Source organism: Dendrobates tinctorius, unplaced genomic scaffold (genome assembly GCF_039654945.1).
Source record: "Dendrobates tinctorius isolate UK_male_01 unplaced genomic scaffold, ASM3965494v1 ptg000151l, whole genome shotgun sequence".
NCBI classification, from domain to species: Eukaryota; Metazoa; Chordata; class Amphibia; order Anura; family Dendrobatidae; genus Dendrobates; species Dendrobates tinctorius.
The window spans coordinates 31,868,370-31,893,177 of record NW_027361818.1 but is presented as its reverse complement, the minus strand read 5'-3'; the positions used below and the strand labels follow the sequence as shown (position 1 = coordinate 31,893,177).

General features: G+C 55.4%; 1 protein-coding gene across 2 annotated transcripts in view; it reads right to left on the bottom strand.

Annotated features, from left to right (window-relative positions):
- Positions 1-1,389: 1,389 nt before the first annotated feature.
- The window catches only part of LOC141050284 (beta-enolase), a 37,738-nt gene continuing 14,319 nt past the window's right edge, over positions 1,390-24,808 (bottom strand). Inside the window, exons 5-12 of one of the 2 annotated variants that reach the window (XM_073547180.1) lie at positions 16,661-16,730; positions 16,450-16,583; positions 11,902-12,124; positions 11,571-11,768; positions 5,721-5,922; positions 3,329-3,437; positions 1,966-2,024; positions 1,390-1,825 (exon numbers count right to left, since the gene is read on the bottom strand). In XM_073547180.1, the coding sequence (XP_073403281.1) occupies positions 1,756-1,825; positions 1,966-2,024; positions 3,329-3,437; positions 5,721-5,922; positions 11,571-11,768; positions 11,902-12,124; positions 16,450-16,583; positions 16,661-16,730 (1,065 nt within the window). In that variant the 3' untranslated portion in view covers positions 1,390-1,755. Of the gene's footprint in view, positions 1,826-1,965; positions 2,025-3,328; positions 3,438-5,720; positions 5,923-11,570; positions 11,769-11,901; positions 13,599-16,449; positions 16,584-16,660; positions 16,731-24,808 lie in introns of those variants that run through there. The other variant, XM_073547179.1, reaches the window with a different exon arrangement.

Sequence of the window (24,808 nt, the reverse complement as noted above, 5' to 3'; positions counted from 1 at the left end):
TCTGCGCCACGATGGCTCCTGAGAGGTGACTTGAGGTCTGCACAATGATGGCCCTGGTATGGGGTGAGCTTTGTGCCATGGTGGCCCCTGTATTGGGTGAGCTCTGCGCTTTGATGGCTCTGGTATGGGGTGAGTACTGCGCCATGATGGCTCTGGTATGGGGTGAGCTCTGTGCCATGATGGCACCGGTATGGGGTGAGCTCTGCGCCATGATGGCCCCGGTATGGGGTGAGCTCTGCGCCATGATGGCCCTGGTATGGGGTGAGCTCTGCGCCATGATGGCTCTGGTATGGCGTGAGCTCTGTGCCATGATGGCTCTGGTATGGGGTGAGCTCTGTGCCATGATGGCCCTGGTATGGGGTGAGCTCTGTGCCATTATGGCTCTGGTATGGCGTGAGCTCTGTGCCTTGGTGGCCCTGGTATGTGGTGAGCTCTGTGCCATGATGGCTCTGGTATGGGGTGAGCTCTGTGCCATGATGGCCCTAGTATGGGGTGAGCTGTGCGCCATGATGGCCCCGGTATGGAGTGAGCTCTGCGCCATGATGGCTCTGGTATGGGGTGAGCTCTGTGCCATGATGGCCCTGTTATGGGGTGAGCTCTGTGCCATGATGGCCCTGTTATGGGGTGAGCTCTGTGCCATGATGGCCCTGTTATGGGGTGAGCTCTGCACCATGATGGCCCCGGTATGGGGGGGGGAGCACTGCGCCATGATGGCCCCGGTATGGGGTCAGCTGTGCACCATGATGGCCTCAGTATTGGGTGAGCTCTGCTCCATGATGGCCCCAGTATTGGGTGAGCTCTGCTCCGTGATGGCCCTCGAGAGGTGACAAGAGCTCTGCACCATGATGGCCCCGGTATGAGGGGAGCTCCGCTAGGTCACCCTAGTATGGGATGACCTGTGCACCATGATGGTCCCAGTATGGAATGAGCTCTGTGCCATGATGGCCCATGAGAGGTGGCGTGAGTTCAACGGCTGCCTGTAGCCGAGTTTGGTGCAGATGCCTTCTAATGGTTTGTGTAACCCCGTGCTTCTAATGGGACATCAATGGTGACACCAGAGGTCAGTGCCTGGATTTCTATTTGTGACTTTCTCACTCCAGGTGAAGATACAAAGACATGAACATTTAGTTTCCATTTCGCCACTATTTTTCGTCAGTGTTTTCTCCGGCCTGTGACTTCCATCGTTCACCTCTTCCCTTCTTGGTGCTGGAGGTTCAGGGCTGAGAAGAGTAGTTTAGACAGCCGGGCGCTGCGAGCCGACATCACTAGGACCCTCGAGACCAGGAGACATCTGTCCCATACTGCGCCTGTCTGAGAAGGGCCCAAGAAAGATGTCACCAGCACACGGGGATGGAGAGACATCTCTTCCTAAAATAAGTAGAAAACACATTTCCTTTGGTTTTTATATTTGTTTTATTTGTTGTTTGGGGTTCCATGGAGGCGCCATTATAATGGCCGGTACCACGCGCCGTATGATGCCGTAGATGCCGGTTATGTCATGCCGGTGATGTCATATGTGGCACGGATACATGGAGGTGCAGTAGGAGGCCCAGACGATCATGCCTCATACGGCACCAAATGTCCTGTACACGTGAGGGATGGGCCTGGCGGATGAGGTATGGCGCACTTACACCCCTCCAGGTGACGCGTTGGGGTCACGGTAGCCATGTTGGATCTTTAGTATGTATAGACGAGTCTAAGGTGGTTGGTGAGGAGACCGATGAGGCAGAAGATTCATGAACGTCAGATTCATCTTCACTTGGCCCGGGGGTTTCTGAAGTTACGTCCAGCAAACTTTGCTTTGTCGCCCAGTTCTTCCTCAATTCTGCAGAAGAGATCGGTGCCGGTCAGAGACACAAGGGCCCATATTTTAGTGCTGCTGTGGGCACTGCCCTTCATTAGATTGTTTATGCCCACATATAACCCACCAGCTATAAATAATAACATGTGGTTGCAAGGCCTTACCTCATCAGCTGGTTGTATTTAGCCAATCTCTCTGACCTGCAGGGGGCGCCAGTCTTAATCTGGGAAAACAATGAGCAGAATATTATTTAATGTGCTGGTGGCTTTTTTTTTTCATTTCATTGTGTGACGTGGGAAGTCCATGTGTGTACCTTCTCTTCACAGTCCTGTACGCAGCCCTTGTCCTCACCATTTCTGCACCCCTTGCCTGGGTGCAGCCCGTCTTCCTCCTTCCCTCGCCTGGGTGCAACCCCTCTACCCCTTCCTCTTCCTTCCCTCACCTGGGTGCAGCCCGTCTTCCCCTTCCTCTTCCTTCCCTCCCCTGGGTGCAGCCCGTCTTCCCCTTCCTCCTCCTTTCCTCGCCTGGGTGCAGCCTGTCTTCCCCTTCCTCCTTTCCTCGCCTAGGTGCAGCCCATGTTCTCAGTCCTCTTCCTTCCCTTGCCTGGGTGCAGCCCGTCTTCCCCGTCCTCCTTTCCTCAACTAGGTGCAGCCCATCTTCCTACTTCCCTCGCCTGGGTGCAGCCCGTCTTCCCCGTCCTCCTTTCCTCGCCTAGGTGCACCCCGTCTTCCTCCTTCCCTCGCCTGGGAGGATCCCGTCATCCCCGTCCTCTTCCTGCCCTTGCCTGGGTGCAGCCCGTCATCCCCGTCCTCCTCCTTCCCTCGCCTGGGTGCATCCCATCTTCCCCGTCCTCTTCCTTCCCTCGCCTGGGTGGATCCAGTCTTCCTCGTCCTCTTCCTTCCCTCGCCTGGGTGCAGCCCATCTTCCCCGTCCTCTTCCTTCCCTCGCCTGGGTGCAGCCCGTCTTCCCCGTCGTCCTCCTGCCCTCACCTGGGTGCATCCTGTCTTCCCCGTCCTCTTCTTTCCCTCGCCTGGGTGGATCCAGTCTTCCCCGTCCTCTTCCTTCCCTCGCCTGAGTGCAGCCCGTCTTCCCCGTCCTCCTGCCCTCGCCTGGGTGCATCCCGTCTTCCCCATTCCCTCGCCTGGGTGCAGCCTGTCTTCCCCGTCCTCCATCCCTCACCTGGGTGCAGCCCGTCTTCCCCGTCCTCCTCCTTCCCTCACCTGGGTGCAGCCCGTCCTCCCCGCCCTCCTCCTGCCCTCGCCTGGGTGCAGCCCGTCTTCCCCGTCCTCCTCCTGCCCTCGCCTGGGTGCATCCCGTCTTCCCCGTCCTCCTTTCCTCGCCTAGGTGCAGCCCATCTTCCTCCTTCCCTCGCCTGGGTGCAGCCCGTCTTCCCCGTCCTCCTCCTTCCCTCCCCTGGGTGCATCCCGTCTTCCCCGTCCTCCTCCTTCCCTCGCCTGGGTACAGCCCGTCTTCCCAGTCCTCCTCCTTCCCTCGCCTGGGTGCAGCCTGTCTTCCCATCTTCCTTACCTGTCCTGTGCAGAGTCCCACTACAAGGTCAGCAATGAAGGTGTCTTCTGTCTCTCCGGAGCGATGGCTGACCATCACACCCCATCCGTTAGACTGAGCCAACTTGCAGCTGTAAAGAGGAAATAAAACCAGTTTGGTCATGATCAGGAATAACAGCGTATTGGACGCAGAGTATTTTTGCGGCGTTTAAAGCGCTGTGTTCTACCGTAATTGCCGCACTTGTTTGTAATGACATTAAATTGGTCAAAATCCACGCCTCGGCTACAGAAATTGACATGCTGCGCCTCATAAACCTGTGCCGTGGGGGAGTGTACAGAGCGATAAACAGCGACACAGTGGGCGTGGGATTCCTATAAATCCATCCACTGCTTGTATGGGCCCCACGTCACTATGTACAGAAAGACGTCATCTGCACCTTAATCTAACAAATTACCCCCTGATTATTATATATGACAGTTATGTGATATCTGCATGTGAACAATGGCCCCCAGAGTCAGTGCCAGACGTCATACACGGGAGGAAGGAGCTGAGGGTCTGGATGTCATACAGCGGGGGGAGGGGGTAGATGGATGGGCCAGATGTCATAGACTGGGGAGATGGAGGGGCCGGATGTTACGTATTGTGAGATGAAGGGGCCTGATGTCAGACTGGGAGGGATAAAAAGATCGGATGTTATGCATCGTGGGCAGATGGAGGGGCCGGATGTTATACATCATGGGGAGAAGGAGGGGCCGGATGTTATACATCGTGGGGAGGAGGGGCAGAATGTTACACATCATGGGGAGATGGAGGGCCGGATGTTACACATCGTGGGCAGATGGAGGGGACGGATGTTACGCATCGTGGAGAGATGGAGGGGCCGGATGTTACGCATCGTGGACAGATGGAGGGGCCGGATGTTACGCATCGTGGGCAGATGGAGGGGCCGGATGTTAGACATCGTGGGGAGATGGAGGGGCCAGATGTTACGCATCGTGGGGAGATGGAGGGGCCGGATGTTACACATCGTGGGGAGACGGATGTTACACATCGTGGAGAGATGGAGGAGACGGATGTTACACATCGTGGGGAGATGGAGGGGCTGGATGCTATACACTAAGGGGAGAGGGAAGGGCCAGATATTAAACACAGGGGCAGTTGGAGGGGCCGGATGTTACACATCGTGGAGAGGCCGGATGTTACGCATCGTGGGCAGATGGAGGGGCCGGATGTTACGCATGGTGGGCAGATGGAGGGGCCGGATGTTACATCTCGTGGGCAGATGGAGGGGCTGGATGTTACGCATCGTGGGGAGATGGAGAGGCCGGATGTTATGCATGGTGGGCAGATGGAGGGGCCGGATGTTACATCTCGTGGGCAGATGGAGGGGCTGGATGTTACACCTCGTGGGCAGATGGACGGGCCGGATGTTACGCATCGTGGGGAGATGGAGAGGCCGGATGATACGCATCGTGGAGAGATGGAGGGGCCGGATGTTGCGCATCGTGGGCAGATGGAGGGGCCGGATGTTACGCATGGTGGGCAGATGGAGGGGCCGGATGTTACATCTCGTGGGCAGATGGAGGGGCTGGATGTTACACCTCGTGGGCAGATGGACGGGCCGGATGTTACGCATCGTGGGGAGATGGAGAGGCCGGATGATACGCATCGTGGAGAGATGGAGGGGCCGGATGTTGCGCATCGTGGAGAGATGGAGGGGCCGGATGTAACACATCATGGGGAGATGGAGGGGCCGGATGTTACGTATCGTGGGCAGATGGATGGGTCGGATGTTACGCATCGTGGGCAGATGGAAGGGCCGGATGTTACGCATCGTGGGCAGATGGAGGGTCCGGATGTTACGCATCGTGGGCAGATGGAGAGGCCGGATGTTACGCATCGTGGAGAGATGGAGGGGCCGGATGTTACGCGTCGTGGGCAGATGGAGAGGCCGGATGTTACGCATCGTGGGCAGATGGAGGGGCCGGATGTTACGCATCGTGGGCAGATGGAGGGGCCGGATGTTACGCATCGTGGGGAAATGGAGGAGACGGATGTTACGCATCGTGGAGAGATGGAGGGGCCGGATGTTACATATCGTGGGGAGATGGAGGGGCCGGATGCTATACACTAAGGGGAGAGGGAAGGGCCGGATATTAAACACAAGGGGAGATGGAGGGGTCGGATGTTACACATTGTGGGGAGATGGAGGAGCTGGATATTATACAGGGGGAGGGGCCGGATGTTATACGTAGGGGGTGGGATGTTGTACACCGGGGAAGGGGGGGGCAGATGTTACACACCGGGGGGTGCTGGATGTTATATATTGGGGCAATAGGACTGACAGAATGAACAGAATTGATGCATCCTGTCCCCTTAGTGTCAGTATCTCTGCAGCGGCCGCTCCACTTACGCCTGGATGGACTCGGTGACGGAGCCGATCTGGTTGACCTTCAGCAGGAGGCAGTTGCAGGCTTTCTGCTCCACGGCTTTCTGGATCCTCTTTGGATTTGTGACAGTCAAATCATCACCAACGACCTGGATGTCAACAGTGGAGAGGAAGTTCTTCCAGTTATCCCAGTCATCCTGGTCAAAGGGGTCCTCAATGGAGACCACTGTGGGAAAAAGAGAAGATTACCCTACTGGGGGCTGGGCCAGCTCACAGCCCCCTCCTATCTGTATCACACTGCAGGGGGTGGGGTCACAGCTCCCTTCTGTATGTATCACACTGCAGGGGGCAGGGTCACAGTTCCCTTCTGTATGTATCACACTGCAGGGGAGGAGTCACAGCTCCCTCCTCTCTATCAAACTGCAGGGGGCAGGTCACAGCTCCCTCCTATCTGTATCACCCTGCAGGGGGAGGGATCACAGCTCCCTCCTATCTGTATCACCCTGCAGGGGGCAGGGTCACAGCTCCCTCCTATCTGTATCACCCTGCAGAGGTCAGGGTCACAGCTCCCTTCTATCACCCTGGAGGGGGCGTGGTCACAGCTCCCTCCGATCTATCATCTTGCAGGGGGTGGGGTCACAGCTCTCTCTTATCTCTATCACCCTGCAGGGGGTGGGGTCACAGCTGCCTCCTATCTGTATCATCCTGCAGGGGGCGGGGTCACAGCTCCCTCCTATCTGTATCATCCTGCAGGGGGCAGGGTCACAGCTCCCTCCTATCTGTATCACCCTGCAGGGGGCGGGATCACAGCTCCCTCCTATCTGTATCATCCTGCAGGGGGTGGGATCACAGCTCCCTCCTATCTGTATCATCCTGCAGGGGGCGGGGTCACAGGTCCCTCCTATCTGTATCATCCTGCAGGGGGTGGGATCACAGCTCCCTCCTATCTGTATCATCCTGCAGGGGGCGGGGTCACAGCTCTCTCTTATCTCTATCACCCTGCAGGGGGTGGGGTCACAGCTCCCTCCTATCTGTATCATCCTGCAGGGGGCGGGGTCACAGCTCCCTTCTATCTGTATCACCCTGCAGGGGGCGGGGTCACAGCTCCCTCCTATCTGTATCATCCTGCAGGGGGCGGGGTCACAGCTCCCTTCTATCTGTATCATCCTGCAGGGGGCGGGGTCACAGCTCCCTCCTATCTGTATCACCCTGCAGGGGGCAGGGTCACAGCTCCCTTCTATCTGTATCATCATGCAGAGGGGTGGGGTCACAGTTCCCTCCTATCTGTATCATCCTGCAGGGGGCGGGATCAAAGCTCCCTCCTATCTGTATCACCTTGCAGGAGGCGGGGTCACAGCTCCCTCCTATCTGTATCACCCTGCAGGGGGCGGTGTCACAGCTCCCTCCTATCTGTATCACCCTGCAGGGGGCAGGGTCACAGCTCCCTCCTTTCTGTATCATCCTGCAGGGGGCAGGGTCACAGCTCCCTCCTATCTGTATCACTCTGCAGGGGGCGGGGTCACAGCTCCCTCCTATCTGTATCATCCTGCAGGGGGTGGGGTCACAGCTCTCTCTTATCTCTATCACCCTGCAGGGGGTGGGGTCACAGCTACCTCCTATCTGTATCATCCTGCAGGGGGCGGGATCACAGCTCCCTCCTATCTGTATGACCTTGCAGGAGGCAGGGTCACAGCTCCCACCTATCTGTATCACCCTGCAGGGGGCAGGGTCACAGCTCCCTCCTTTCTGTATCACCCTGCAGGGGTAGGGGACACTCGGTCAGAGTGTGGGCCCCCCTAGCTAGGCGACACTCGGTCAGAGTGTGGGCCCCACTAGCTAGGCGACACTCGGTCAGAGTGTGGGCCCCCCCTAGGTAGGCGACACTCGGTCAGAGTGTGGGCCCCCCTAGCTAGGCGACACTCGGTCAGAGTGTGGGCCCCCCTAGCTAGGCGACACTCGGTCAGAGTGTGGGCCCCCCTAGCTAGGCGACACTCGGTCAGAGTGTGGGCCCCCCTAGCTAGGCGACACTCGGTCAGAGTGTGGGCCCCCCTAGCTAGGCGACACTCGGTCAGAGTGTGGGCCCCCCTAGCTAGGCGACACTCATTCAGAGTGTCGGCCCCCCTAGCTAGGGGATCACAGCTCCCTCCTATCTGTATCATCCTGCAGGGGGCGGGGTCACAGCTCCCTCCTTTCTGTATCACCCTGCAGGGGGTGGGATCACAGCTTCCTCCTTTCTGTATCATCCTGCAGGGGGCGGGGTCACAGCTCCCTTCTATCTGTATCATCCTGCAGGGGGCGTGGTCACAGCTCCCTTCTATCTGTATCATCCTGCAGTGGGCGGGGTCACAGCTCCCTTCTATCTGTATCACCCTGCAGGGGGCGGGGTCACAGCTCCCTCCTATCTGTATCATCCTGCAGGGGGCGGGGTCACAGCTCCCTTCTATCTGTATCATCCTGCAGGGGGCAGGGTCACAGCTCCCTCCTATCTGTATCACCCTGCAGGGGGCAGGGTCACAGCTCCCTTCTATCTGTATCATCATGCAGGGGGCGGGGTCACAGCTCCCTTCTATCTGTATCACCCTGCAGGGGGCGGGGTCACAGCTCCCTCCTTTCTGTATAACCCTGCAGGGGGTGGGATCACAGCTTCCTCCTTTCTGTATCATCCTGCAGGGGGCAGGGTCACAGCTCCCTCCTATCTGTATCACCCTGCAGGGGGTGGGATCACAGCTTCCTCCTTTCTGTATCATCCTGCAGGGGGCGTGGTCACAGCTCCCTCCTATCTGTATCACCCTGCAGGGGGTGGGATCACAGCTTCCTCCTTTCTGTATCATCCTGCAGGGGGTGTGGTCACAGCTCCCTCCTATCTGTATCATCCTGCAGGGGGCGTGGTCACAGCTCCCTCCTATCTGTATCATCATGCAGGGGGCGGGGTCACAGCTCCCTCCTTTCTGTATCACCCTGCAGGGGGTGGGATCACAGCTTCCTCCTTTCTGTATCATCCTGCAGGGGGCGTGGTCACAGCTCCCTCCTATCTGTATCATCATGCAGGGGGCGGGGTCACAGCTCCCTCCTATCTGTATCACCCTGCAGGGGGTGGGGTCACAGCTCCCTTCTATCTGTATCACCCTGCAGGGGGCGGGGTCACAGCTCCCTCCTATCTGTATCATCCTGCAGGGGGCAGGGTCACAGCTCCCTCCTATCTGTATCATCCTGCAGGGGGCGGGGTCACAGCTCCCTTCTATCTGTATCACCCTGCAGGGGGTGGGGTCACAGCTCCCTCCTTTCTGTATCACCCTGCAGGGGGCGGGGTCACAGCTCCCTCCTATCTGTATCATCATTCAGGGGGCGGGGTCACAGATCCCTTCTATCTGTATCACCCTGCAGGGGGTGGGGTCACAGCTCCCTCCTTTCTGTATCACCCTGCAGGGGGTGGGGTCACAGCTCCCTCCTTTCTGTATCATCATGCAGGGGGCGAGGTCACAGCTCCCTTCTATCTGTATCACCCTGCAGGGGGCGGGGTCACAGCGCCCTCCTATCTGTATCATCCTGCAGGGGGTGGGGTCACAGCTCCCTTCTATCTGTATCATCCTGCAGGGGGCGGGGTCACAGCTCCCCCCTATCTGTATCACCCTGCAAGGGGCGGGGTCACAGCTCCCTCCTATCTGTATCACCCTGCAGGGGGCGGGGTCACAGCTCCCTCCTATCTGTATCACCCTGCAGGGGGCGGGGTCACAGCTCCCTCCTATCTGTTTCACCCTGCAGGGGGCGGGGTCACAGCTCCCTCCTTTCTGTATCACCCTGCAGGGGGCGGGGTCACAGCTCCCTCCTATCTGTATCAACCTGCAGGGGGCGGGGTCACAGCTCCCTCCTATCTGTATCACCCTGCAGGGGGCGGGGTCACAGCTTCCTCCTATCTGTATCACCCTGCAGGGGGCGGGGTCACAGCTCCCTCCTATCTGTATCACCCTGCAGGGGGCGGGGTCACAGCTCCCTCCTATCTGTATCACCCTGCAGGGGGCAGGGTCACAGCTGCCTCCTATCTGTATCACCCTGCAGGGGGCGAGGTCACAGCTGCCTCCTTTCTGTATCATCCTGCAGGGGGCGGGGTCACAGCTCCCTCCTACCTGTATCACCCTGCAGGGGGCGGGGTCACAGCTCCCTCCTAGCTGTATCACCCTGCAGGGGGCGGGGTCACAGCTCCCTCCTAGCTGTATCACCCTGCAGGGGGCGGGGTCACAGCTCCCTCCTTCCTGTATCACCCTGCAGGGGGCGGGGTCACAGCTCCCTCCTAGCTGTATCACCCTGCAGGGGGCGGGGTCACAACTCCCTCCTTCCTGTATCACCCTGCAGGGGGCGGGGTCACAGCTCCCTCCTATCTGTATCACCCTGCAGGGGGCGGGGTCACAGCTCCCTCCTTCCTGTATCACCCTGCAGGGGGAGAGGTCACAGCTCCCTCTTTTCTGTATCACCCTGCAGGGGGCGGGGTCACAGCTCCCTCCTTTCTGTATCATCCTGCAGGGGGCGGGGTCACAGCTCCCTCCTTTCTGTATCACCCTGCAGGGGGCGGGGTCACAGCTCCCTCCTATCTGTATCATCCTGCAGGGGGCGGGGTCACAGCTCCCTCCTTTCTGTATCACCCTGCAGGGGGCGGGGTCACAGCTCCCTCCTATCTGTATCATCCTGCAGGGGGAGGGGTCACCGCTCCCTCCTTCCTGTATCACCCTGCAGGGGGCGGGGTCACAGCTCCCTCCTTTCTGTATCACCCTGCAGGGGGCGGGGTCACAGCTCCCTCCTAGCTGTATCACCCTGCAGGGGGCGGGGTCACAGCTCCCTCCTAGCTGTATCATCCTGCAGGGGGCGGGGTCACAGCTCCCTCCTATCTGTATCATCCTGCAGGGGGCGGGGTCACAGCTCCCTTCTATCTGTATCATCCTGCAGGGGGCGGGGTCACAGCTCCCTCCTAGCTGTATCATCCTGCAGGGGGCGGGGTCACAGCTCCCTTCTATCTGTATCACCCTGCAGGGGGCGGGGTCACAGCTCCCTCCTTCCTGTATCATCCTGCAGGGGGCGGGGTCACAGCTCCCTCCTTTCTGTATCACCCTGCAGGGGGCGGGGTCACAGCTCCCTCCTAGCTGTATCACCCTGCAGGGGGCGGGGTCACAGCTCCCTCCTTCCTGTATCACCCTGCAGGGGGCGGGGTCACAGCTCCCTCCTTTCTGTATCACCCTGCAGGGGGCGGGGTCACAGCTCCCTCCTTTCTGTATCACCCTGCAGGGGGCGGGGTCACAGCTCCCTCCTATCTGTATCACCCTGCAGGGGGCGGGGTCACAGCTCCCTCCTTTCTGTATCACCCTGCAGGGGGCGGGGTCACAGCTCCCTTCTATCTGTATCATCCTGCAGGGGGCGGGATCACAGCTCCCTCCTATCTGTATCATCCTGCAGGGGGCGGGGTCACAGCTCCCTTCTATCTGTATCATCCTGCAGGGGGTGGGGTCACAGCTCCCTCCTATCTGTATCATCCTGCAGGGGGCGGGGTCACAGCTCCCTTCTATCTGTTTCACCCTGCAGGGGGCGGGGTCACAGCTCCCTCCTATCTGTATCATCCTGCAGGGAGCGGGGTCACAGCTCCCTCCTTCCTGTATCACCCTGCAGGGGGCGGGGTCACAGCTCCCTTCTATCTTTATCATCCTGCAGGGGGCGGGGTCACAGCTCCCTTCTATCTGTATCATCCTGCAGGGGGCGGGGTCACAGCTCCCTCCTATCTGTATCATCCTGCAGTGGGCGGGGTCACAGCTCCCTCCTATCTGTTAACTCTGGAGGGGACGGCTAACAACTCTGTTCTGTCTGGAAATGCAGTATTGTCTCCGCCCTCACCCGGGTAGCCCTTGATGAAGGACTTGTACAGGTTTCCCAGTTCTTCTCCACTTATGTAGCGGTTCGGGTCATCTGGTGATTTGAAGTCCAGATCGTATTTTCCTTTGCGGAAGAATTCAGATGCGGCGACGTCCATCCCGATGACGATCTTGTCTGGGTATCCAGCCTTCTCGATGGCTGCTTTTAGGAGCTCCAGGGCTGCAGGAGACATAAAGCCCTCGTTCATTCCCCACTGATCTCCAGGCGCAGATATTATACTGTAGGATTATACGATGAGGAGTGTGGGGCACTGTCAGACCCTGCACCACCCCGAGGGGTCTTGTTTGCTCACCCTCATTGTTCTCCAGGATGTTGGGAGCAAATCCACCCTCGTCTCCCACATTGGTGGCATCTTTGCCGTACTTGGCCTTAATGACAGCCTTCAGGTTGTGGTAGACCTCTGCCCCGATGCGCATGGCCTCGCGGAAGGTTGATGCCCCCACAGGAAGGATCATGAACTCCTGCATGGCCAACTTATTACCGGCATGGGAGCCGCCATTAATGACATTGAACGCCTGAAAAGAGATAGAAATAATGAGGAGACGGGGACGAGAGAGAATGAGAAGTGGAACGTAGAGATAGAGAATGAGGAGACAGAGGGACGAGAGAGAATGAGGAGACGGGGAATGTAGAGAGAGAGAGAATGAAGAGACTAGGGGACAGAGAGAACATGAGGAGAAGGTGGAAGGAGAAAGCATAAGCATGAGAAGATGGGGGATGAGAGAGGATGAGAAGATGGTGACGGAGAGAGGATGAGGAGATGGGGACGGAGAGAGGATGAGGAGATGGGGACGGAGAGAGGATGAGGAGATGGGGATGGAGAGAGGATGAGAAGATGGTGACGGAGAGAGGATGAGGAGACAAGAAAGAATGAGAAGAGGGAATGAGAGAGAGGATGAGGAGACGGAGGGACGAGAGAATGAGGAGAAGTGGGAAGGAGAGAGAGGATGAGGAGATGGGGAGAGAGAGAATGAGGAGACGGTGGAAGGAGAAAGGATGAGGAGGCGAGGAGAGGGCATGAGGAGAAGGGGGATGTACAGACAGAATGAGGAAACGCGGGACGAGAGAGAAGAGAGAGAATAAGGAGACGGGAGACAGAGAGAGAGAAAGAGGATGAGGAGACGGGGACATGGAGAGAATGAAGAGACTGGGGGACAGAGAACATGAGACGATGGAAGGAGAAAGCATGAGGAGATGGGGGATGAGAGAGGATGAGGAGACGAGATAAGAGAGAGCATGATAAGACGAAGAATGAGGAGACGCGGACAAGAGAGAATGAAGAAAAGGGGGAAGGAGAAAGAGGATGAGGAGACGGAGAGAGACAGTATGAGGAGATGGGTACAAGAAAGAATGAGAAGGGGAAGGAGAAAGAGGATGAGGAGACAGGGAAACAGAATGAGGAGACGGGGAAAAGGAAAGAGAGGATGAGGAGACGGGGATGTAGTGAGAACGAGGAGACGGAAGGAACAAGGATGAGGAGATGGAGAGAGAGAGAGAGAGAGAATGAGGAAACGGAGAAAGAGAGGATGAGGAGACGGGGGAACATAGAGAGAGAGGAGAGAATAAGGAAACGGAGATTGAGGATGAGGAGATGGGAATTAGAGAGAAAGAGAAGGGGGACACAAAGAAGATGAAGCGACGGGAACAGAGACAGAGGATGAGAAGACAGTGAGGACAGACAGAGAGAGAGGATGAGGAGTAATCATGATGGAGAGAGAGAGGAGAGGAGACGGGGTAACGGAGAGAGAGGATGAGGAAACAGGAGGATGGAGAGAGACTAAGGAGACAGAGGTACGAGAGAGAATGAGGAGACTTGGGGACTAGAGAGAATGAGGAGACGGGAGGATGGAAAGAGAATGAGTAGTGTGGTGAAAGGAGAGCGAGAGAATTAGGAGACCGGGATGGAGAAAGAGAGAGAATGAGGAGATGAGGGGACGGAGAGAGAATGAGGAGACATAGCAGGGAGAGAGAATGAGAAGACGGGGGCGGAGAGAGTGAATGAGCAGATGGGGATGGAGCAAGAGAGAGAATGAGATGAGTGGACAGAGAGAGAAAAATAGAAGACAGACAGAAAGAGAGACTGGGGAGACGTAACAGGGAGAAAGAGAATGAAGAGACGGGGGAACAGAGACAGGATGAGGAGAAGTCGTGACGGAGAGAGAGAGGAGAGAATGAGGAGACAGAAAGATGGAGAGGGGATGACACGGGGGACAGAGAGAGAGAGAATGAGGAGACTTGGGGACGAAAGAGGATGAGGAGATGAGGGCAGGAAGAGAGGAGATGAGGAGGGCAGGAAGAGAGAATGAAGAAACTGGGGACGGGGAGAGAGATAATAAGGAGATGGGTATGAGAGAATGAGGAGACTTGGGGACAAAAGAGGATGAGGAGATGAGGGCAGGAAGAGAGAATGAAGAAATTGGGGACAGTGAGAGAGATATAAGGAGACGGGTATGAGAGAATGAGGAGACGGGGACAAGAATGAGGAGATGAGGAGATGAGGGCAGGAAGAGAGGAGATGAGAGGACAGGAAGAGAGAATGAAGAAACGGGACGGGGAGAGAGATAATAAGGAGATGGGTACTAGAGAGAATGAGGAGACGGGGACAAGAATGAGGAGATGAGTGGATGGAGAGAGAAAAATAGGAGATGGGGACAGAGAGAGAGAATGAAACGAGGGATGGAGAGTGTCAGAAAGATTAATAACTCCTAAACTTGTAGACTGTGAGCCCTCGCGGGCAGGGTCCCCTCTCCTTATGTACTTGTGTGTTCCTTGTCTTACCCACGTTTATTATACTTGTCTATATTTCCCCTTTTCACATGTAAAGTGCCATGGAATAAATGGCGCTATAAAAATGCACAGTAATAATAATAACTTCTATGTAAACTTCCAGAGCTCGTGCTGCCCCTCCACCATCATGTTTATACAGTGTCACACTGAGCTTCTCATGTGTAGTTCTCTCGCCCCCTGCCTGTGTGTAATTCTATCCCACTCTTTCCCCCCCTCCCTTGGGAATTTGATCTGAGGTTAAAGGGGGCGCCAGAGAGCTGCAAGTTCTTAACCCAAACTGGAAAGTGGGATATAAAGATAAATCCCTGACTTATAAGCTTGAAAGAGGATTCCCTGACAGAGAAAGAATAAGGAGATGGGGAAAGAGAGAGTGAGGGGATGGGGACAAAAAGAGAAAATGAGGAGGCGGGGGGTGGAGCGAGAGAGCATGAGGAGCCAGGGTGATGAGAGAGAATGAGGAGATGGGGACGGAAAGAATGACGAGATGGGGACGGAAAGAGAGGATAAGGAGATGAGAGGACAGAGTATGAGGATACGGGAGATGGGGAGACAGAGAGGAAGCGGAGAGGAGACGGCGGATGGAGAGAGAGAGGATGAGGAGATGGGGACGGAGAGAGAGGATGAGGAGACGGAGTGAGCGCGCATGAGGAGACAGAGGACCGAGAGAGAGGTCAAGGAGATGGGGGGGACCGAGAGAGAACAAGGAAAAGGAGACAGAGAGAGAGAAAGTATAGGATGAAGAGATGGGGAAGAGAGAGAGGAGACAGAGGGATGGGGAGAGAGAGGATGATGAGACGGGGAGACGAGAGAGAATGAGGAAATGGGGGACAGGGAGAGAAATGATAAGGAGATGGGGACAAGTAGAGAGAGGATGAGGAGATGGGGATGGAGAGAGAGAGAGGAGAGGAGACAAGGGGAAGGGGAGAGAGAGGATGATGAGACGGGGTGAGGAGAGAGAATGAGGAGATGGGGAGAGAGAACATGAAGAGACGAGGGGACGGAAAAAGAATGAGGAGATGGGGATAGAAAGAGAGAATGAGGAGACAGGGAGACGAAGAGGACAAATAGATGGTGGGACAGAGAGAGATAGAGAATGAGGAGACAGAGATGGAGAACGGAAATGGGGGGACGAAGAAAGAGAATGAGGAGTCGAGTGGACAGTGATATATAAAGGGGACGGAAATAGGGAACAAGGAGACCCGTCTCCTGGAGAGAGAGAGAGAATGAGGAGATGAGGGGACAGCGAGAGAGTGAGGAGACGGGAGGACGGAGAGACAGAATGAGGAGATGAAAGGACGGAGAGACAAGATGAGGAGTCGGGAAGACAAAGAGAACAAGGAGATGGTGGGATGGAGAGGAAGAGATTGAGGAGACAGGAGGAATGGATGGATAGATTGAATGAGGAGATGGGGACGGAGAGAGAGAAAATGAGACTGGAGGGAGGAGATAGAGAAAATGAGGAGACGGGAGTATGAAGAGATAGAATGAAGAGATGGGGGACTGAGAGAGAGAGAATGAGGAGATGGAGAGAAAGAAAATGAAGAGACGGAGAGGGAGAGAGAAAATGAAGAGACGGGGTGACAGAGAGAGAGAAAATGAGGAGACGGGGTGACAGAGAGAGAGAAAATGAGGAGACGGGGTGACAGAGAGAGAGAAAATGAGGAGACGGGGGGACGGAGAGAGAGAGAGAGAGAATGAGGAGACGTGGGATGGGAAGCGAGAGAATGAGGAGATGGGGGACAAGAGCGAGAAAATGAGGAGACGGGAGGACGGGGAGAGAGAGACTGAGAATACAGGGGGACGAGAGAGTAAGGAGTCGGGGAATATCCTGATATATCCTCGACCTCTATATGCCCCCCTACCCCACCCCTCTACCCCACTATTTTTACCATTTGCTTTGGCAATGCTAACATGTACTTAGTCCTGCCAATAAAGCTCATTTCAATTTAATTGAATAGGTGAGAGAGACTGAGGAGACAGAGGAACGGAGAGGAAGTAACTGAGGAAATGGGGGACGGTATAATTTTTGGGGAATGTGATAGTGAATACTCACAGGGACGGGAAGAATAATATCGGGGTTTCCTGCAAGGTCAGCAATGTGCCTGTAGAGGGGGACCCCCTTCTCCGCTGCTCCAGCCTTACACACAGCCAGGGACACCCCCAGGATTGCATTAGCACCAAACTTAGCTTAAAGAAAAGAGGAAAATCAGATTTTCTCACCACAGATGTCTCACCTCTCACATCTCTTTACGTTCCATACTTACATTTGTTCTCGGTCCCATCCAGCTCCAGCATCAGTTTATCGATCTTCTCCTGCTCCACAACACTGAGTTTCTACAGGCACAGAGAGCCCAAAGATGAAAACTTTCGCCCCAATCTACAGACTCCCATTTACTGGAGGGTGGTCCATATACAGTCATCACAACATTTATCCCGAGGTTCAGGGCGAGATATACCAGACCATGAGACCCCTGACCACCATACACCAGACATTCAAACCCCTGACCGCTACATAACAGACCATCAGAACACTGACCACCATATACCAGTCCATCAGACCTCTGACCACTATACTCTGGACCATCAGACCCCTGACAACCATATGTACGGAAGTGGTGGGGACCCTCACGTGCCTCCTCTCCCCTGGTAGCTGCTCACAGGATTATGCACGGCACCTCATTGTTTATTGATGTGAAATGTAATGTTTATGTACTGTAATGTTGTAGATAATAGCAGGTACGCAGGATGCAGCGACGAGACGCGAGACTGAGTTGTACTTTGGGAAGAAACTTTTATAAATTGAAGCCGCTAGGGCTATCCTAAGCAACCAAAACAAAATAACAGCAATTGTCCTCGCAGGGACTCAGTACAACCAAACACTATTTAAAGAGAACACGACTAACCCGGCAAAGGCAGGTTATTATAGGGCCGCGATATGGCCGACTACGGGTCCTTATTTCCTATAGTGTCACTTATCCGTCCTGACGTCCCTCGGCGTCTCTGTTGGAGCTGCTTTGGCGTTGCAGCCGCTGGGCCCAGCTGCTGAAGATCTGGCGTAGTCTTCGGGCGCTCCAACGCCTAGGAGGGGTAGGGGCACAACAGGCCCTGGGTGAGTCCGGTGAGTTGTGGCGTAGTCTTCGGGCGCTCCAACGCCCAGGAGGGGTAGGGGCACAACAGGCCCTGGGTGAGTCCGGTGAGTTGTGGCGTAGTCTTCGGGCGCTCCAACGCCCAGGAAGGGTAGGGCACAACAGGCCCTGGGTGAGTCCGGTGAGTTGTGGCGTAGTCTTCGGGCGCTCCAACGCCCAGGAGGGGTAGGGGCACAACAGGCCCTGGGTGAGTCCTTTGATGAGGTAACCCCCTGGGAAGGCAGCGGGGTTCCGCTCGTTAGCGGGTTAAAGGAGACTCCAGTCCCCAAGCAGGGGTGTGTCGCAGTTACCTGGAGTGGCAGTTGGTCGGCCACGTGCACGGCCTGAGGCTGTGCAAAGAGTCTCTCTGTTAGCGAGAAGCAGGCCCCAACTGCCAGCTGCAGCAGGGTGATGGCAGCCGCGGGCGGTGATGAACAGGCCGCAGCCGTGGGCTGAAGCGGAGCGGCGGTGTCCGCGGGCGGCAGCGGTCAGGCCGCAACCGCAGGCCATGAGTGAGGCGGCAGCAGACAGGCCGTAACGGGCTGGAGCACAGTGGCAACGGCCACGGACGACCGTGGGCAGGTAGTGACTCCGGATCGGAGTGAAGAGACAGTCTCTTGTCGGTAAGCTCGGCGTCTCCTACCCGAAGGCCGCTGTAAGTCTCCCCTCAGCTGCTGGCCTTCTGTCTGGTCACTGTTTGTCACTCTGGCTCTCTCACGCCCCCACAGTCTCTTGCTCCGTGTCTGCCGTTCAGCTAACTGCCTCTCTTGGGCGCTCCCTGCCCCTTTTATACTCGCCCCTCCCCTTGTTGTCCTGTCACTCTCAGCCATCCACCTTTCCCCTCTGTTCCCCGGGTACAGTTCCCTTAGGAACCTAAATGGAGGTCCCCTCGGTTCCGGCCCGGACACTCTGCGGGGGCCCTCCCCCCTACACTGTCATCTGTCTGTCAGGTACTGTGTATAGGCTTAGGGATAGAATAGGATCTTAGAAAGTATAGGACCATAGGGGGATTAGAATATAGGGGGGCACATTAAAGAGAGAATAGAATAGACAGGTGTGTTAGCTCGATACCGCCAGCCTAGGGGTTAAGCAAATGGGATGGGTCGCAGAGCAGAGCAGCATAGAGTACGGAAGTATAGGACAGGCACTTCCTGATTAGAGGCAGAAGCCCAGGCATCCTTGCCCAGGGCAGAGTGCATGCAGTATTGAGTCCAGACAGATTGCTGGCCATGGGGATAAAGCTGCAATGGCAGCAAGGGGCCCCAGGTGGGGGAATAGTGCAATCGGGCACCAGCTCAATAGGACCATCCTCAAGAAGTATCCGGAGACTAAAACCGGGTGGGAGCAGCTGAGATGCCGTTCCCGGCACCTTTCCCAATTGGAACCGGACGAGGGGCTGACAGGGAGCTGGTGACGTGGAAGGTACAGATGGGACATGGACTGTCCAAAGAGGCTGCCCGGATGGCAGAGAAAAGGAAGGCACAGACAGAACAGAGTTTAACTAGAGGTACGGCAGCGAATGCCGGGAGGAAAATGAGAGAGATTACAGAAAGAATAGAGTCTGCCCGGAAGGCAGGGAAAGTGCAGAATACGTGTCTCTGTTTGAATTGTGCTGCCCGTGTGATGAATATACTGCTGTCTAGTAAAGGTAAGCTGTTGAAAAAAGACCTCGTGATTTGAGGAGCTCATGGATGCGCAGCCGACATGACAGCAGCTGAGGGGAATCTGATAGAGCCTGTAAGTGTGCTGTGGCACATGCTGCATATGCAGCAGAAAGGACTTTGCATTTCATCTGTGGGGCGCCAGGGTGTGGGAACACTACAGCTCATTGCCACAACTATCACACTGGCCGCCTTACACATACACCAGTCCATCAGACCCCTGACCACCATACACTTGACCATCAAACCCCTGACCACCATACACTGGATCATCAATCTCCTGACCATCATACACCGGTCCATCAGACCCCTGACCACCATTCATTGGACTACCAGACCCCTGACTATTATACTCTGGACCATCAGACCCCTGACCACCATACACTGGACTATCAGACCCCTGACCACCATACACTGGACCATCAGACCCCTGACCACCATACACTAGACCATCAGACCCCTGACCACTATACTCTGGACCATCAGACCCCTGACCACTATATTCTGGACCATCAGACCCCTGATCACTATACACCAGTCCATCAGAGCCCTGACCACTATACTTTGGACCATCAGACCCCTGGCTATTATATTCTGGACCATCAGACCCCTGATCACAATGCAATGGATCATCAGACCCCTGACCACTATATTCTGGATCATCAGACCCCTGGCCACTATATTCTGGATCATCAGACCCCTGACCACAATACAATGGACCATCAGACCCCTGACCACTATACTCTGGATCATCAGACCACTGACCACTATGTTCTGGACCATCAGACCTCTGACCACTGTGTTCTGGACCATCAAACCCCTGACTATCATACACTGAACCATCAGACCCTGACCACTATTTTCTGGACCATCAGACCCCTGAACACCATACATTTGACCATCAGACGCCTGACAACCATACACCAGTCCATCAGACCCCTGACCACCATACACTGGCCCATCAGACCCCAGGCCACTATACTCTGGACCATCAATCCCCTGGCCACCATAAACTGGACCATCAGACCCCTGACCACCATACATCAGTCCATCAGACCCATGACCACCATACACTGGACCATCATACCCCTGACCAGTATACTCTGCACCTTCAGACACCTGACAACCATACACCAGTCCATCAGACCCCTATCCACCATACACCAGTCTAAAAGACCCGTAACCACTATATTCTGGATCATCAGACCCCTAACCACTATACATTGGACCATCAGATCTCTGACCACCATACACCAGTCCATCAGACCCCTGACCACCATACACCAGTCCATTAGACCCCTGACCACCATACACCAGTCAATCAGACCCCTGACCACCACACACTGGACCATCAGACCCATGACCACTATTCTCTGGACCATCAGATCCCTGACCACCATACACCAGTCCACCAGACTCCTGACCACTATATGCTGGATCATCAGACTCCTGACCACCATACTCTATACCATCAGACCCCTGACCACCATACACCAGTCCATCAGACCCCTGACCACCATACACCAGTCCATCAGACCCCTGACCACCATACACCAGTCCATCAGACCCCTGACCACTATACTCTGGACCATCAGACCCTTGACCACTATACTCTGGATCATCAGACCCCTGATCACCATACACCAGTCCATCAGAGCCCTGACTGTGATGTACAATTTCTGTGAGGTATGGGGTTTTGTCCACAAAATATGATGTTTTCTGTTGTAACTTTCCAGAAAGATCCGTCACATATGACAATCCAGGCTGCTAGCTCTGCAGCTTCACCCCTCCTCCCTTCACACACACACAGAGCAGTGCCACCCCCCCTCCTCTACAGCCTGTGTTCGCACTAGTAATAGGAGACCCCCCTGCTGTTACAACCATTTGTTTCCTTCTCTCAGCTGAAAAATGCGGGAAAAGGTCTTTGTTTGAAATAAAGGTTAGTAGTAACCCTTTAAGAGCCTGCCCTGCGAAAACCGTACCAAGTAGAGATATGAAAATCATATTTTTGTAACCTGAGCGGTCCCAGCTTCGATACCGCGTATCTTTCAAAGTTCTACCCTGTCCAGAACATGAGATAGGATTTGCGCCCAAATGGACGGTCATATCGCATAGATGTTTGATGTTTTCTTGATAGGCTCATTACGCTGGGAAACATGATACCACTGATGAGTCCATACCAGCTTCTCCCATAAAGTTATAGCTAATCTAAGTTTTGTAGCCAAAACATAACTTGGATAAGAGAGGTGGGATCAACCCAGAATGCACCTCTCTGTGATGTCACATAGGAAAGTCTATAAGGTATTCCCTGGCAGAACCAGCTCAGAACAGCTCAAGTCGTCGTGCTAGAAAGACCCGCAGATGAGCGGAGAAGTGCAGCTCCGCCTCCACCCCCCTTAAAGCCACATGGGATGCCAACTGACCACATGTGAGTGTGACTTTCTACCCTTTTAATCCTTTTATTTTATATTTGTACTGTACCTATTTTATGTCTCAATTTTATAGCAACTTTTATCTGTAATCACTGTCCTCTTTCGGAAAATAAATGAAATAATTATTTAGATCTGTCTCCATGCTCTAAGAATCGAACTATACGCCTTTGATAGATAATCGCTACTAATTCAAGGGGTTTGCCACGGACCCTCTTAATTTAACACTGTGAATTAAGTAACTGTGACTGGTGGCAGCGCGTTGTGCACGGCTATTGCGGCTTGCTGGCAGTCCAGAAGGGTCTTATATTGCTGAATAAGGGTCTGCGGCCACAGCATTGATAATTCCCTTACTGCAGAAGCCTAATTGCCGGTTCACAACAGGCAGCCCGTCCGGCGACCAATTATCCTAGGTGCAGTTCCCTGACTGACCTGAGGGTAAGGGGGGCGCCGGAGAGCTGCGAGTTCCAAAGTGGAACTGAGAAAGTGGGATATACATAAATCCCCGCAGTACTTGGAAGGTTGATAGCAGTGGTGGGGCATCCAAAATAAAAAAAACCCTGCGGGCAAATTGTAGAGCGAGAGTAGCTTGCTGGATATTTTGGTCACATGGTGCCAGTGGTGGGATAACTAAGATAAGCCCCAACTGTGCCTGTGATAGCCGTGTGCCGGCAGTGTGTCTCGTCCCTCCGTCCGCTGATACACCCGTGTCAGTGGTGGGACTGTGACATAGTGGTGACACAGGGTCCGCTGTCCGTCGCATATTGGTGGCAGCGGGACCCCCCGTTAGTCGCCCGTACTTGGACGAACGGCCGTGGGCTGTTCGTCACATATTGGTGGCAGAGCGGTGGGATCATCCTAGAGCATTAGTGATTTGGTTTGAGCAATCATTCCTCTCATTAAAAACCTGCACGGTTCCTGCGGGAATCCTGCATCATAGGTTTTGGAGAACAGACTCAGTGGTTACTAGTCCTGAGACATTAGTGTGTACTTGCAAGTATCCCCCTCCCGTTTCTTCGTTTTTCTTTTTCTATCTTTTATTTGGCAACCATGGCGGCAAAAGGAGAACCTTGGTACAAACGGCAGACAAAGGAAGTTCTTGCTGTGTTATGCACGTACCAAGGCCTTGACGCCACAAACAAAAACAGAGCTCAATTGATCGCGGCTCTAGTGCAGCTGGACAACGACCAGAATCCAGCGAGCGCAGAAGTTGGCCCAAGTGGCAATGGGGCTGCAGCAGAGGCTCCACTCATGAGCGCGGGCCCCACATTCAATCAGAGCACGCTGGACCCCTACCTGCAAGCGGCCTTGGACGCACTCCCTGCCGAAGACCGTGACGGACGTCTGCAGCTGATCCAGCAAGCTTGAGAGAGAGCAGAGCAGCGAGCCGAGCGGGAGGCGGAGAGACGCGAGCGCCAAGCGGAGGCTGAGAGAGCCGAGCGCCAGGCGCAGAGGGCCCATGAACTGGAGGTACTCCAGCGGGGTGGGAATGCCCCCACAGCCCGAAGCAGTGAGCCCAGCAGCGTCCAGACTCCTAAACCCCGGCTAGAGCATTTTCCCATGATGGAAAAGGACGGGGACTTGGACACGTTTCTGCGAGCCTTTGAGAAAGCCTGCAGACAGTACCAGCTGCCTAGAGACCAATGGGCAAGGTACTTGACCCCGGGGCTAAAAGGCAAAGCCCTGGAGGCATTTGCTTCTCTTCCGCCAGAAGCCGATGACGACTATGACGCCATAAAGCAGGCGCTGATCGCCAAATACCGGCTGACACCTGAGGTATACCGAAAGAAGTTCCGGCACCTCCAACGTGGCCCACACGATAGCTACAGTGATGTGGTGCAAGGACTCAGGACCCACTTTGACCAGTGGATCCATGGACTGTCCGTTGAATCCTTTGAGCAGCTACGGGACCTGATGATCAAAGACCAGTTCCTGCATCTCTGCCCAGCTGAGGTCCGACAGTTCATCCTGGACCGCGAACCAACGAACGCGGACAAAGCGGCGCAGATCGCTGACAACTACGAGGCCAACCGGAAGCCCGAGACGCGGAGGCCAGTCGCCACCAGCTGGAAAGGGGGTAAGCCTGCAACCAACCCCAGTGCCCCAGCTAGCCGTCCCTCCGGAGGCCCTGTCCCTGTTGCCAACAACAGGCCGGCTACTGACAGTCGCCTGTGTCACCACTGCAAGCGGCCTGGTCACTTCTCTTACACCTGTCCGGATAGGCCGAAGAACCCCCCAGCCAAGGCCCCCGGGCCCAACGCCTCTGTTCTTTTGGTGGGAGGTGTGGTTGGGAGGGCTGACGACAACGTTCAACCTGTTCAGGTGGGGGCCCGTCTTGCTACAGGCCTCAAGGACACCGGGGCTGAACGAACCCTCATCCGTCCTGGACTGGCGGCCCCTGAAGAGTTTGTTGAGGGGAAAACCCTGACTGTCACCGGGATTGGAGGCACCCGTTGTCCCTTGCCAGTGGCCCGGTTTTTTCTTGATTGGGGTGCCGGGAGCGGGTTGAGGGAGGTGGGAGTGTCTGAAAACCTGCCCACTGATGTTTTATTGGGGACTGACTTGGGGCGGATGGTTGCATACACCCTTCCCTGACACCCTTACCCAAACTGATAATAAGGGTAACGTTAACCCTGATGATGTTGATGATGGGAAACTGAATGTGTTACCTGCTAATGCCTTGATGAGTAATGATGTAACTAACAACCATTCTTTCCCCAGGTATGATGCTGATGCTGATGTGAATGTACCAAAGCAAACTGATAACCATTCTTCTCCTAGGAAGGATGATGATGATGTTGATGTATCTGTGCCGACTGAACCCGTTAACCCTTTCTTTGTAGCGGTAGATGTGTCCACAGGTACCGAAGTGCTCAGTCCCGTCACTCTGCGGAGTGAGACGGCTGAGGAACCCCTGGCAGGAGTAAGCAACGGTGCTCAAGGAAATGGGGAGGTGCATGGGGACCATGAGGAAGGTAATGCCATGCAGCTGACCAGTGCCACCGAGAAAGGTAACTGGCCCATAAGTAGCCCTGCTCCTGAAGTGTTGGGGGTGGATGGGGAGGTAGAGCCCAGGGCAGCACCGGCTGGTGGGTCTGTAGAAATCCCCAGGGAGACAGCATACATAGCAGCTGTCACACGCAGTCAGAGTGCCCAGATCGCAGGTAACGCACTGTCTTCTGGACCCTCTGCTGCTA